Source organism: Marmota flaviventris, chromosome 6, assembly GCF_047511675.1.
Source record: "Marmota flaviventris isolate mMarFla1 chromosome 6, mMarFla1.hap1, whole genome shotgun sequence".
NCBI lineage: Eukaryota > Metazoa > Chordata > Mammalia > Rodentia > Sciuridae > Marmota > Marmota flaviventris.
The window spans coordinates 44,385,562-44,400,617 of record NC_092503.1 but is presented as its reverse complement, the minus strand read 5'-3'; the positions used below and the strand labels follow the sequence as shown (position 1 = coordinate 44,400,617).

The following is a 15,056-nucleotide window of genomic DNA, read 5'->3' as shown; positions in this document are numbered from 1 at the left end:
TGCATGGGACGTAAGAATAAATATATATTTGACTTGTGGTGAAGTTTATAGAAATAGTCTATTACAGGCTTCAGTTTAGTTTTCTCAGAAGGTGCCTCCAAGGAAGAATGAAAAAAGGGGAACATTTAATTGGTGTTTTTTTCATTTGGTATTTCCAATAAAAATATATATACCCAAAGGCTGTGATATTTTATTCTATGTAATTACACCTTAGTCTGACAGAATTTTTGCTGTGGTGACAAAGTTTATTCTTTGTATCTTCTCATCATCTCCTATGTCCTCCCTATTTAAAAATCTTCAGCTAAAACAAGGAGAAGTTGTCTTTATTGTCAAAAATACATTAGAAAGGGGCTGGAGTTGTGGCTCAGTAGTAGAGTGCTTGCTTAGCATGTGAGGCACTGGGTTCAATCCTCAACACCACATAAAAATGAATAAAAGTATCGTGTCCATCCATCTACAACCAAAAATATATTTTAAGAATACATTAGAAAATAATGGCTTGAAGATAGGATGAGTTTTGACTTTTTAAAGAATTGCATTCTTAATTGGTAAAGAAGGTAGGAAACTCTAAAACTGCTCTGACAGTATAACAGTTATTTAAAATAACTGAAAGAAGTAATCTCTAGGAAGATCTATAAGTAGAAAAGACTATGCCAGAAAAGGGAGACTACATCTAGAGGTACTAAAGCTACCCTTTGAACTACACCATTGACTTACGCAGTACATAAGGCTGTCCCCAAATCATAGACATCGTATTTAACTACTGAATTTAATACCATTAGTTCATAAGCTTCATTCCCTTGATCACAAACCTGCAAAGGGATCATTCTTATAGTCTTCCCAAAAGTCTTCAAATTCCTTTCGGATTTCCTCATCCATAATAATCCTTGATGACTGCTCATTATTTACTTGGACGTAGTTGGCTTTCAGCACTATCTCCACTTCACAGCGTATATCTTGCTGAAAGGGCTTCCACCGTTGCATTACAACCCCATAAATAGTGAGGTCATCACCTGGAAAAAGCACCAAGTAAATCCAGCAATACCTGCATCATGCATGTTGCACACAAATTCATGTAACAAGGGACATGAAATTATAAATAATTTGCTCATCTAGAAAATAATTTGGGAGTAAAAGGACACCCCATGGGCTGGGGATGTGGCTCAAGCGGTAGAGCGCTCGCCTGGCATGCACGGGGCGCTGGGTTCGATCCTCAGCACCACATAAAAATAAAAAATAAAGATGTTGTGTCCACCAAAAACTAAAAAATAAATATTAAAAAATATCCCTCTCTCTAAAAAAAAAACAAAGGACACCCCAGATTCCTAATTATTTTGGGGGGGGGATCGAATTCAGGGGCACTCAATCACCAATCCACATCCCCAGCCCTATTTTGTATTTTATTTAGAGACAGGTCTCACTGAGTTGTTTAGCACCTTGCCATTGCTGAAGCTGGCTTTGATCTTGCAATCTTCCTGTCTCAGTCTCCCCCAATTTTTTTTAAAGGTACTTGTATATGCAGAACTAAAACCTGAAATCAGTATTTTTATTTTTTATAGTATGTGATAAACAAAATTATTCTTCACAGGAAAAATAATTTAATGGATGATTTATTCATTGTTAGGTTGGGCAACATGTTCATCCTCTCAAGAGTTTCTAACAATTTAGTTCCAATTTAGAGGAGATGCTGCAGCCAGGGTATCAATTTGGTGTCAGAAAGAGACAATCTCGTGATGCCTAGCACCTAGTGTAGTTTCATACAAGTTTATTTTTACTTAACATATTTGTTAATATTTTACTCACTACCTCCTTTTAAAAAATTAATCAAAGGAATTATGAAATCAATGAGTACCTTTTCTATTTCAAAGCAGGAAAGCGCAAAGTGACAACCCAGCTGCTGCTTTCCTGGTGGTCCCTTCCTACTTGAAAAAAAACACCTATTTTTGGTAGATAGAATATTAGATTGATGTATTTTCCTAAAAGGCCTGGATAGTTCATATGCACATTCACCAAATGATAACATCTGTGCTTATTCCATACAATGCAATTTATCAGTTAACAATGAAATATGAATGCTTGGCATTCAATATTTTGGTACTGCAGAAACAAATGCCAAAACCAAAAGAACAAAAACCCATAAACTTAATCCCCACAAATTTCAATCACATTGAATACAGGATGTTGGACATCTCAAGACTACATCTTGGTATTTATATTTTGCACAACAAACACTGTCTCAGAACTAAGAGGCAAGTCTTCATGCCCAAGCCTTTGTGCTATGTGTATGCTATCTGCTGATGCAAAATGCCTTTCACTCTCTAAATTTCAATATGTAATGTATAATCTTAAGAGCTTTTGATTTCCTGAAGAAAAGTAGTCCACAAATGCTGAAAGCCTGGAACCAACAGTGCTAATTTACAGAATAGAAAGTACATTTCTAGTTACAGGCAACTTCAGAGTGATAAACACTAAACAGGCACTTTACATTGTTTCCAAGATTTTTCCTAAGCCACTGCTTGGATGGTCTTCAAAGCCAACTGAGAATAATAAATAATTTACTACACTGTGTGTCCCAATCTTTAATTTATTTATTTAGTTATTCATTTTTAATTAATTTATTTGGTACTGGGGATTGAACCTAGAGATTCTCTACCATTGAGTGACATCCCCAGACCTTTTTTAAAAATGTTTTTATTTTGAGACAGGGTCTTGTGAAGTTGCTTATGGTCTTGCTAAATTGTTGAGGCTGGAATTGAATGTGTGATCCTTCTGCCTTAGCCTCCCTAGTTACTAGCCACATCCCAGCCTCCCCAAACCTTTTAGATAAAAAGAACTGAGGGAGTATGTCTCAAAATTAAAAAATAAAAGGGTTTGGGGATGTAGATCGGAGGTAAGCAAACAAATACATACATACATACATACATACAAACATACATACATAAAACCATAATCAAAGCAATCTTTATGAACATTTACTTGAAAGAATTCTATATTACCGTCATTCTAATGGGGATTTCTACTGAGGAACTTAACTTTAGATATAGCACCCACTAGCAACAATCTTTCAGTAAGTAGTATTATATGGAAAATGTGGAGTGCTGAAGAGTGTTCAAAAATGAGTGTCATCAAATTTGGATTAAATACCAGCTCTATTGCTCATTTGCTATGTGTGACCTTGGACAAATTACCTATTTTCCTGAGCCCGTTCTTGACCCACAAATTGAGAATAATTAGATTTACATCACAGGACTACAATGAGAATTAGGTCAGATTATGTATATAAATTAATGTAATATCAAAAATATAGTAAGTGCTCAATAAGTATTAGCTATTTTCATAAAAAACTTGCCTTACATTTATAGAGCAACTAATACCTCTGTAAACTCTTCAACATTTAAATATTTTCATTCATTCAAATACCTCTTGAATACAAGATTTGTGTCATTAGAACAAATGTGAGATACATGTGGTAGTCCAAGGCAATGACCATTAATTTTAAACTTTTGTATTTTTTATAGTATGTATAAAAACTATTATTTTTCAGGAAGCTAAAATTCTTTTAAACAATTCAATCTCTTTTTGTGCCTCTGTCTTCTGCAGCATCTGGACTATTGCAGCCATTTCTAGTCAGACCCATTTTCTCATCTGCTGCACTGACAGTTGTCAGCACATAACCTCCAACTTTACTTCTCTGCATATTTCAAATTGGAGTTTGTAACCTAAGCTGTAAATTCCCAAAAGGCAAGGAGTATTTATATATATATATATATATATATATATATATATATATATATATATATATATATACACACACACACACATATATATATGTATATATATTTCAACACCAAATTTTATCAAATTATTGCTAATTATTGATATAAAAAATTCTTATGCACTCTTTACGACCTATCACCATAGTCAGTACCCTATCACATCCACACCTAGTTGTTTCATCAGCACCTAAATTGCTCTACCTACTTCCAATTCTCTCCTATTGATTCCAGAGGTCTGGGGCTACAGATAGATGAAAAAAATTGCTATTGACAGACTGCTTCCATCCATCCTTTATTATTAATGACATTCAAAAGAAAAATAGCTTATGATTTATTTTCAATGCAAAAATAATTCAATTTAATTGTAAACATTCTCTACTAAAGAATATTCTTTTCAAAATTAATGTGATTCCTTTCATAATGTCACCAATACATAGCAGAGAAGAACAATCACCTCCTTTTTTTGGGCATTAGATAGACTTTCAGCAACATTTGACAGTCATATTCTTTGATTCATTTTATATAAGTGTCCACTAAATCCACTAGATTCTTTGTGCGTGTGTGTGGCAGGGGTAAGAGGGAAAGAAAGATAGATATGTAAATAGATATGAAAGCCCCACACATGTTAAACAAGTGCTCTACCACTGACCTATATCCCCAGCCTGTTTGTAAGTTGCTATAGTTAAGTTATGACACAAAGAAAGGGCCCTGGAACAGAAATAAATGGATCTGGATTCATACTCCTTTACTGCCACTTAACATTCTAAGTGACCTTGGGCAAGTAGTTCTTTGTCTATAAAACAAGTAGTGGGGCTAGATCTCTAAGCTCCAGTCCAGTTTTTCCTTTGTATCACCTCCCACCTCCATGCCAGTCTGTACTCTCAAGGCGAACAATTAAGTTTCTACATTCCTTTGCAGTGATCTTGGGGAAAACAAAAAGTGATTTTTCCTAATCAATACTTAGGACTGCCTATAGAAGCTAAGAAACTTATTCTTGCTGGGTATGGTGGTATATGCCTCTAGTCCCAGTTACTCAGGAAACTGAGGTGCTGAGGTGAGAGAATCACTTAAGTCTATGAGTTCAAGACCAGCCTGGTCAACATAATAAGACTCCATCTCAAAAAAAAAAAAAGTTCATACCAGATTTGCAACTGTCTACTAAGTCATCTTCCAGGATAACCTTCATAGATCGTGGAATACTTCCAACAGATAGCCTTTGAACCTAGCAAGAAAAAGAAAACAGAAAACAGATACTAAGCCTGCTTAAATACATACTAAGTATCTAGAAGTCAACAGTATTTGAAATTACTGTTTCCATTTCTCTGGTATTTTCATACAATTTAATTATGATGGGGACTTAAGGAATTTTTCTTGAAAACTGTACCATCAGACACGAATTGGATGTCAACATACTTTATATACAAACAGAGATATGAAAAATAGTGGCATATATGTGTAACAAGAATTGTACTGCATTCCGCTATCATGTATTTTAAAAAATAAAATCTATTAAATGAAAAAAATAAGAATAGAAATCATGCACTAAGTGATGCAAAAGATGGTGTACACCTGTAATCCCAGCAACTCAAGGCAAGAGGATTGCAGGTTGAAGGCCAGCCTCAGCAACTTAGCAAGGCCCTAAGCAACTTAGTGAGACCTTGTCTTAAAATACGAAATGAAAAGGGCTGTGATGTAGCTCAGGGGTGGAGCTCCCTGGGTTCAAGTCCCAGTACCAAAACAACAATAACAAAAAAGAGAGGTACAAAAGAAAGAAGTCTGAGTCCTTAACTGAAGAGACTATATACTAGCTTTGGATTGTCTATCTCCTGCTTATTTTAGATGAGACAACAAACCTCTGTGATTAGTGAAGGAAAATCATGCTCACTTTTGTTAAAGACAAAGGATACCTCCTTTGGCACAGCAATTAAAACTGAACTGAAATCCTGAATCCTGTTGTACCCATGTTTCACAACCAGTTAAAATCACTGAATTTCCCCTTGTCCCTAAGTGAAGCATGGCTATTTAGAATTCTTAAATATTCATCTTAATAATAAACATACTTAACCTAATTATTAAGTCATTCCATATCTTTTTAGCAATGTTCTATTTGGAAAGATGATTATTTCATGGCCTCTAAATCTAAAAACTATATTCTGATATATGTGCAACAGTTTTAAGATTGATCTTCCATAAAATGATGACACAAGTCTGTGTACTCCTTTTGTATTACCTAATCCTAGCAATTTGACCACAATGGAAAACCACTTCTTCAAATGTGTTGTTTCTCTCATTTATTCGATCACTTACCTGTTCCTGAATTTTGATTTCCTGGTAATCTCTACACCGGGATGGAGATGCAGACAAACCTGAAAGGCAGGTGAATTTGGAGGAATCACAGCTCTCCAAGCTGGGACACGAGGATGGCCGGCAGAAGGTGTAGTACTGCTCAAAGTCAGCCTTGACCACAAATACATGTTTGCATTTGTTACACATGTAATCTCGTTCAAACTCCAGCACCTTCACCAGACTTGTTCGAATCACTGTCCCGGTGACAGATAAAAAGTGTCCCACATCCTTAGTTTTAGGGATGTGTTCCCTCACCAGCTCAGGACAGACAGGCAACCCTAGTAGAAAAACAACATCAATTTACACCTTCAGATTTGACTCCATGGAATATACTCTTCCTTTTTCCTGGGAGAGAAATTACAATTTGAGGAAAGAAAATATTTGTATTTTACTTAAGAAAAAAAATCATCAACTCAATTAAGAACATAGAAAGGACTTCAAGTAACAATTTTCAAACGAGTCTCAAAAGCATATATCAAGATGCTGTAATAACCAGGGTTAAAAATAGAATTGATCCTCATAAACTGGCTATCCCAGTAGGATCTAAATATGGGGTATAATTGTAATCATATTTCACAAAGAAAATATTGCTACTTGCCACACATAAAATAAGCTGCGGATTCCTTCAGTAAGTCACAAAGCAGAAAGAGAGAGATGACAGCATGACGACCAAAGAGTTTCATAGAGCTACCTGATTGTTTTTTTTTTTTTTCAGTAAAGTTCAGTATTTATAAATACATAAATCTGATGGTGTTTTTAGGTCTTGACTTACCTAGAAGTTTATCCACAGCATCACTTTATTCTTTAAAACCTGTGTTGTTCAACATAAAAAAGAAAACAAACAAACAGGGAACTAAAAAGATGCAAAATGCCAAAGAAAAGTCTAGTGCAGAAATGCCCTTTATATTTGGCTGCAATGCATCACTGAAGTGGAAAGATGCTGGTTGTCATGGTCAAGGCTACTTCCCAACAGGTTTATTAGGGTAGCATTTGTTATACTAGCTCATGCCCTGTGATCTGTTGTTTTCTCCTGAGAATTAAGTGGCTCAAAACCTGATCACTGTGCACACTAAAGATTAATCAATCAGGTTTGCCAAACTCATAAGAAATAACCATAGTAGGTATAATAATACTTTAAGATTATATAGTGAGCATTTTGATGCATGCACTATAAAAGCCTAACAATAACAGAAATAATCAGAAGGTAGTCCAGGCTGGCCTACCCACACTTACATAAATGGCATAACTTAGCAAAATCATCAACTGATGCAAAATGGCATAAACAATGTCTTTTATATCTGAAGGAAACTTCTACCCAGGAAGAATAAAAAGAAGGTATTCTTTGGTTCCATAGACAACTTCTCCTTACAGATGATGATCCAGGTCCACATATGCTAGATCATGACAAGTCTACATGAAACCCACCCCACCTTTTTTTTCTTTTTTTTTCAATCAGCACAAGAAAATGTGTTGGAAACCTGCTTCACATTTGGAAAGAAGGCAAGTTGTAGGTATCAGGGAGGAGGCCCAGCCCTACCTAGGTCCATGCTCAGCACTCCCCTCTGTATCCTCTCTAGAGGGTAGCCAGAATAAGGGAATCCCTTACTGTTCTTCCTTAGCAAGGACACTGTGTCTAATCAATTTTACTATCTCTTAAGAAAAACGATGTAAACAATTCCAACCAATTTTCTAAGAAAACTAACTTTTATAAGTGTCTTCTACACTTTTATAGTACAGGGCAATATGTCATCATTAATGTTCTCGAATTAGAAATCTTAAAAGTACAGTTTACATCCTACTGAATCATGCAAGTGATACATGTTAGGCTAAGGTGTTTTTGTTTTTTTTTTTTAAATAGTCTAAAACATGTCAGATTAAATGGCTTGTTTTATGTAGAAAGTATACTTTTATTTAAAAAGGGTTACAGAGGTGAGTACATTTCTGGGTCTTCAGGTTCTTTTCTTTCATCTCACATGAAGATGTTTAAGATTTTATATTAAGTATGAAATATGATATGTCAAGAACTATGTAATGTTTTGAACAACTAATAATAAAAATTTAAAAAAAAAAGATTTTATATTAAAAAGACAAAGGCAACAAAATTTTAAGCAAAACTGGCCATATATAGTCAAATCTTAGAAGTACTGAAAAAGGCTGAGATAGCATTTTAATAGGTCAATTTATTATTAATAAATTTATTTTGACACAGAATTTTATTCCTATATATATTACTATGTATGCTTTTCAATTACCCCAGTTGAATCACTTGGAGCTCAGCTACCATTAGTGCTGAACGCAAGAACCTTTAGCATTCTCTGACCCATTCCCTGATAAAAGAACAAAAAAATTTTTTGAAATAAAGATATGTCCACATCAATTATTTTAGGGCCATGGTTCTCAGAGTATAGTCACCAGACCAGCAGCGCCAGCATTATTGAGAGCTACTGAAAATGCAAATTCTCAGGCCTCACATCTGCTATCCTCAATTAGAAACTCGGGGGAGAGGGGGACAGCAGCGACAGCAATCAGTGTTTTAACAAGCATTCCAGATAATTTGGATGCTAATATTTGAAAACTACTGCTTTAAATAATTCATGAATATTATTCTTTGTTATCTACTTTTCATGTAAACCACTGAGAATACCAAATAAACTTTAGGCTAATAAAAATCCCCGAGGACAAAGTAAGAAATATAGGTAAAAGAAAAAAAATATATAGGTAAAAGAATAAAATTCAATGTATATCCTGGTAAAACAAAGCTGGAAACTATCTTATATTCCTAAGGAGAGTAAACCACAAAGGCATCCTGAGTTTTAACAATTAAATGCCTAATCTGGAGTCTAATATAGAGGTGCAACATACTGAAAATCAGACTATTTCAGGCTCTGATCTTTTACACATGTTGTTCATTCTTCTGGGACACCTCCATTCTTCACTGGCCTTATCTTCTTGAAACCTCCAGCGATTCTCCTAGAACTAAATCTCTGTTCTATGAGCTAATATATACCTTAAACATTTCTTGAGGGAGGCATGCGTTGTAAAACAAATGCTGTCATTAAGGTCCTTCACAATTCTGTTTAATATGTACATATGCATGTATCCATAGGCATGTGATAAATATTTAACTATATAAGATATCTCCCCCAGTCTCGAGCACCTTTTTGAGAAAGGACTACCCCTTACTCTTTGGTAAAGAGCATAGTAAATTTATATACATGTCCTATTTATGGAATGAATGATACTAAGGTAATAACATAATATTTTTTCAGATAAGAATTGAAAAAAATAGGCTAAATTCATCTGAAACTGATAGGGTCACTTAAACAGAATTTCATTATTTAAATTTAACATAAGAGAAGTATAGAGCCACTTTCTAACTACTATTTCAACAATTTTCAATTGTTAAAGCCCCCTTTTAACAATCCTTTTGCAAACTTATTAAAAAGGAACATTTCTTCTTGACCCACCAAGAGATTATCTAAGTGCCCTGATGCATAATGATTAATAATCTTCATAATTTTAACCTGGAAAATGTAAATGCAGGTACTACTTTTCATTTAAATCAAATTTCTGCTGATTTTGGGGAATCTTAATTTGCCTCCAAGGAGGTCTACTCTAACCTCTTTGGAATCGTATTAAGCATTTCTGTTGATTATAAATCCCCACCCTCCTCAAATGTACTATAAGGTAAACATTTATTTTTAAACAAAAGGGTATGTGTATTTTCCAACTTAATTACAGGCTGCTTTAAGTATTCTGGAGTCGGCTTTTAATTTCACCAAATCCTTCTTTTTCATAAATAGACTGAGGTTGTACCTGCCTTTATTAATTTATATACTGAGGACAAACTTTAAATTTAAAGAAAACCAAAAGGCTAGGTGGTTAACAGGGACTCTAGAGGTAGTTTGTTCAATGAGATAAAGCAATTTGCTCAATCTCCCAGCCCAGCACATAGCTCTAACCAGACATCTTCCAAATTCATTTTTCTCCTTTCATCATTCCACACATCTTCCCAGAAATGATTCCCATGGAATGAAGTAATGAAAAATTATTACACTGTAGTGCTACTTTCCTAAAATTCTTAAGAGTGACTCTTCAACTTTATCCACTTTGTTAAAATTCATTTTTAAATGAAGATAAGGATCAAGGAGCCAGGAATACAAGGACATGACTTTGCCACCAAAAGTTACTGATTACTCCAATGTAGTTACTTAAAAATTAAGATGCTTAATGTGTCATTCCTTCAACAAAAATGTATTGGGTTCTTGACAGGTAGACAGTACAATGCTAATCTTAATATATAAAAATAATTAATTTCCTAAAATAGTTTTGAAGCTCACTGGGCAGGATCTACCACTTTTCTAATCCTTACATTACCAACTCTTTTATTATGAGTAGTCACAAAACCTCATAAAACTGCTTGGGATTACAATTTTACACACATAGAGAATTACACATATATTACTGTCTCCACATCTTTTTTCCCCTCTATTAGATGTCTTACCCCATGTCCAGAGATGATAATCATTATTCTAATTTGAAAGAAGTAACCAATAGCTACTCAACAGTTACGTATTTTACGTAAAAATACAAATTGGTTTTTAGTGCTCTGAATCCCACAGGTATTCTATTTTCCTAAAATCTTCATAGAAAATTACATTGCAGTAACATTCTTAAAGTGATTTACCTGATATCCTGGCATGTAGATTCTGCTTCATGGAAGCACCCTCAGGCTGAGAAAGGGACTGGAGAATTGTCAAGGCTGACCTTCGGAGTGCATTATCAAAAACAGTTAGCACTTCATTGGGGAATGCATTGAAATATTCTCCAATTTCCATGTTGGTCTCGAAAAGGTTCATAGCATTAACTACAACTGGGTAATGAGCATCTTCATCTCTCTCCTTCAAGATCAGAAGAATGTCATTCTTATGGTATTCTGAAGCATATGACTCGAACACTTGACCCACCAGCATAACTTGATCATTATTCATCTTAAATCTAGATTACTAAAGAAAATGAAAAAATTGTATTATCTCTTTGATATTCAAGATTTTCACACAATCAAAATGATTTTTTGGTTGTAAATCATCCTGGGTTTAGGTCATGCTATAATCACAAAAATAATATCTGAATTCAAACCTTAACTAGATCTAGATTATCTGTTATAGTTACTTGTGCAATAACATGTACATTAAAAATGAGAAATGAAATTTAAGCCAAAAAATTAAATGGTACTGATTATGGAAATCCAAAATGATAAAAGCATTTCCCATATCTTTTCCCAAATCTTTCTCTTCACTAACCCTATATTGATATTATAATTTATGTAATATATGTAAAAGGTAACGCTTTTCTTTGACCACATTACATACATACACAGTTGCTCTCAAGTATAATGTCTTAAAAACACCAGTCTTTTGTCCAAAGTCACTGCCAGTGGAGTTCTTTGCAAGTGTCCTGGTTCTAGGCTTTTTTTTTTTTTTTTCCTTTTTCAATATTTTTTATAGTAGATGGACACAATAGCTTTATTTTATTTTTATGTGGTACTAAGGATTGAACCCAGTGCCTCACACGTGCTAGGTAGCACCCTACCAACTGAGCTACAGTCCCAGCCCTGGTTCTAGGTTTTATTCAAATAAAAGCATACCATTTTTTTCTTTCTTTCTTTAATTACACACACACACACACACACACACTTTCATATATATTCTACTACATAAATGGAGCCAGTTTTAACTTGAATAATCAATTATTTTCTTTAGAAATGTTTATTTAGAGGTGAGTTTGTTTCCTAATCTAGGAAAACTTCAGACTTCAGCAAAAACAGCTATAAAGAAAACAAGCACACACCTGTAATCCCAGCTACCAGGGAGGCTAAGGCAGGTGGAAGTTCAAAGTGAGGCTGGGCAAGTTAGTGAAACCCTGTCTCAAAAATACAATTTAAAAAAGGGCTGGGGATGTAGAGCAGCAGTAGAGCACATACCTAGCATGCATGAAGTCCTGGGTTCAACTCCCCAGTACCACATACACACAAAGAGCACAAAAGAACTAGACAAACTTAGGAAAGAAACACTAAGTTTTTGAATAATAAATAAGATTGGAAATAAACATAATATATACCAAACTTCACCTATCTCATTCCACTGGCAAACATCATCACCATCATCTTCTTCTTCTTTCTAAATATACACTTGCAGATTAAAAAGGGCCTACCCCCATTCTATTTTCATGAATACAGTCACACCACAAATTATATATGCATAAAACCAATTCGATGTCCATTTCCTAATATATACCTTGCAAAAGACACTATTCTGGCAAATGAAAAATATAGGAAAAATAAGGCTCTATGTCCTCAGAGAACCAGAAGACAGATCAAATGAAAACTGCCCCACCAGTGGTAAAAATGCAATACAAATAGGACCACAAAGGAGAAAGGAATTAAATTTAAATGGGGCAACAAGCCCACTTGTGGGAATGTAGCTGCACTGGGGCAGTTACAAGTGAATTGTCCAAATATTTGTCCAAATTTATACATGGTTTGGAAACAGAGCAAATACCTTAGAAGAGGTGTACTTTAATCCAATTTACTTGATTCATCCAACATTTATTGTACTAGGCTGTACAAATATGAGGATTAAATAACAGTTACAAAGTTTACAGTTTAGCATCCTGAATACTTGTTACATATGCTATATATGATAGCCAGTGTGAGATTAAGAGATGAACAAATTTACATCGAAGAGAATAAGTGAACGAAAATTATGAACACCACATTGATACGTGATTTTGTTTTAGTTAGGTAATAAAATGTCAGCTGAATATAAAACAGAAAAGCCCTTGACAAGAACTAATCACACAGCGCTTATACAAAGATGTGGTCTTTGCTTAAAAACAAACAAAACCACTGGGATCCCAAGGGTGGCTGCAAGAGAATCCTAAGATTCTCTTAGATGCATATTCAATTTAGAGCTACAAATTCAGCAATTTGAAAAACAGCTCCATAAAGAGAAGAGGGCAGCTGCAGAATTCAAAGTTCAAATTAAAGTTGGATTAAATTTTGCCTAGTTAGACCATCAATTTATATCCTTTTATGGACCAAATTTCTGACAACAGTATACTCTTTCAATACCTGTACAATACTGACTACTCAAATATTTTATATGCAGTTCGTTCACTCTATTAACGCCCACCTAAATACAGGATTAAGGCACAACTCTGGAGTTCCCTTTTCCTTCTTGTTGAATATTTGGAGACAAAAGCATTTTGCTTTATTTGGTTCCCTTGACCAAAGTGAAGGGCCATAAAGGAAAATGCAGAAGCATGGGGATCCCGGTCGCCCCGCCTCTCGCCGGCTGGAACCGCGCCCCGAGCCTAGGACCCGTCCCGCTCCCCGCGGGAGCGCGCCCTCGCCGCTCCTCCTCCCCGCTCCTCCTCCCCGCCCGCTCGGTGGCGCGGCAGACGTGGAGCCGACCCGCTCCCAAAGGAACGCTTTACAAACTAAATTCCTAATCCACAGGGTCTCGGCACTCAGCCCCTGCCTTACGACACCTCCGCTGGTCTGACCCGTTCCGGGCTCTGCTCCCGGGCATCTCCCTCGACGGACCGGTAGCGGAGCTAAACAGTTTCTTAACTAGAAAGACGTGAGCGAGACTTGAGACTAACTACTGGAAAATGAATATATAAACCACCGTGAAACGAGGTAGCGGCTGTCACTTACCGGCTGACACGCAGTGTCAGAAGTCGCCGGGGACGCGCTCCTCCCAAAGGCGCGGGAGCTCCGGCCCAGCGGCAGGGTAGTCCTCGCAGCCCCCGGGGCACGAGGAACTCAGTGGGGGCGGGGCGTGCGCGTGGCCGCTCGGAGCGCCTCGGGCCGCGGGGGCGCGCAGACTCCGCAGTGTTAGCTTCGCGCGGCTGCTCGGCGAGGCCTGCGCTCCTGAAGATCGCCCAGCCGCGCAGAGCCTCAACTTTGCAGCCCCGGCAGCTCTTCCGGGTGGAGACGCAGGCGGGCGCGCGCCCCGAGTCGCGGTGGGCCGCGAGCGGTGGGGCGGAGCGGGGCGGAGCCGCGCGGGTTGAGGAGGGGCCAGGAGGGTCGTGGGCGGGGTGAAGGGCGGAGCGCCGCTGGGATCTAGCGGCTTGCTCAAGGCCGGACTCGGGAAGGGGGCTCTGTGGGGCAGCTCAGGAGAACCGAGGATTCCAAGGAATCTCCCTAACCCACGGTCGCAAATCTTCTCCCGTTTTCTGTAAAAGTTTAAAAATTCTAGATTTTTTTTTTTTTCTGGGGATTGAACCTTGGGGCTATTGGCCACTGAGCTACATCCCAACTCTTTTTTTTTTTTTTTTGAGCCAGTCTCACTAAATTGCTTAGGTTGGTCATGAATTTGTGATCTTCCTGTCCCCCTCCTCAGTTGCTGAGTTTACTGGCGTGCACTACCGCACTTGGTACATTTTAGGTTTTGTGTTTAGATTAAGGATCCAATTAGAGCTAATATTTTAGTAGATGTTGCAAGAGTAGATCTTAGGTCACCGTTTTGTGTCTGGCTCTGCATTGGCATTTGTTGAAAGATTTCTCCTTTTCCCACAGGATGTGGGGGAAAAAGGGAACTTCACACTGATGTAAAAAATCAGTTGTTAAAAATGAAGAGAAAGAAAGGAAGAGGAAGGAAGGAAGGAAGAATGAAGGTAAGTAAAGGCAGAGAAAGGAAAGGGAGGGAGAGAGCAGGGGGAGGGGAGGGGAGGGGAAAAGAAAAGAAAGCCCTGTCTTGATTCTTGTACATTCAGAATGAGCCTTGAAAGCAGATAGTATTGCCCTTCAATTTTATTCTTCTTTTTCAAAGTTGTCTTGGTTCTGGTAGAACCCTAGTGTTTTCGTGTGAACCTTAACGAGCTTGTCATTTTAGATTACAGCTACGTTGAATCTGTGGAACCATATGA

At 36.8% G+C, this 15,056-nt stretch overlaps 1 protein-coding gene across 3 annotated transcripts in view; it reads right to left on the bottom strand.

The window, feature by feature from the left end:
* The window catches only part of Mcm9 (minichromosome maintenance 9 homologous recombination repair factor), a 77,866-nt gene extending 63,764 nt beyond the window's left edge, over window positions 1–14,102 (bottom strand). For all 3 annotated transcript variants that reach the window (XR_011707706.1, XM_027953022.2, XM_071613069.1), the window contains exons 1-5: window positions 13,843–14,102; window positions 10,810–11,128; window positions 6,084–6,400; window positions 4,917–4,998; window positions 813–1,013 (exon numbers count right to left, since the gene is read on the bottom strand). Coding sequence is in view for 2 of the 3 variants with exons in the window: in XM_027953022.2 (XP_027808823.2) it covers window positions 813–1,013; window positions 4,917–4,998; window positions 6,084–6,400; window positions 10,810–11,113 (904 nt within the window). In the remaining variant the exon portion in view is untranslated. The remainder of the gene's footprint in view (window positions 1–812; window positions 1,014–4,916; window positions 4,999–6,083; window positions 6,401–10,809; window positions 11,129–13,842) is intronic.
* Between the last annotated feature and the right edge of the window lie 954 nt (window positions 14,103–15,056).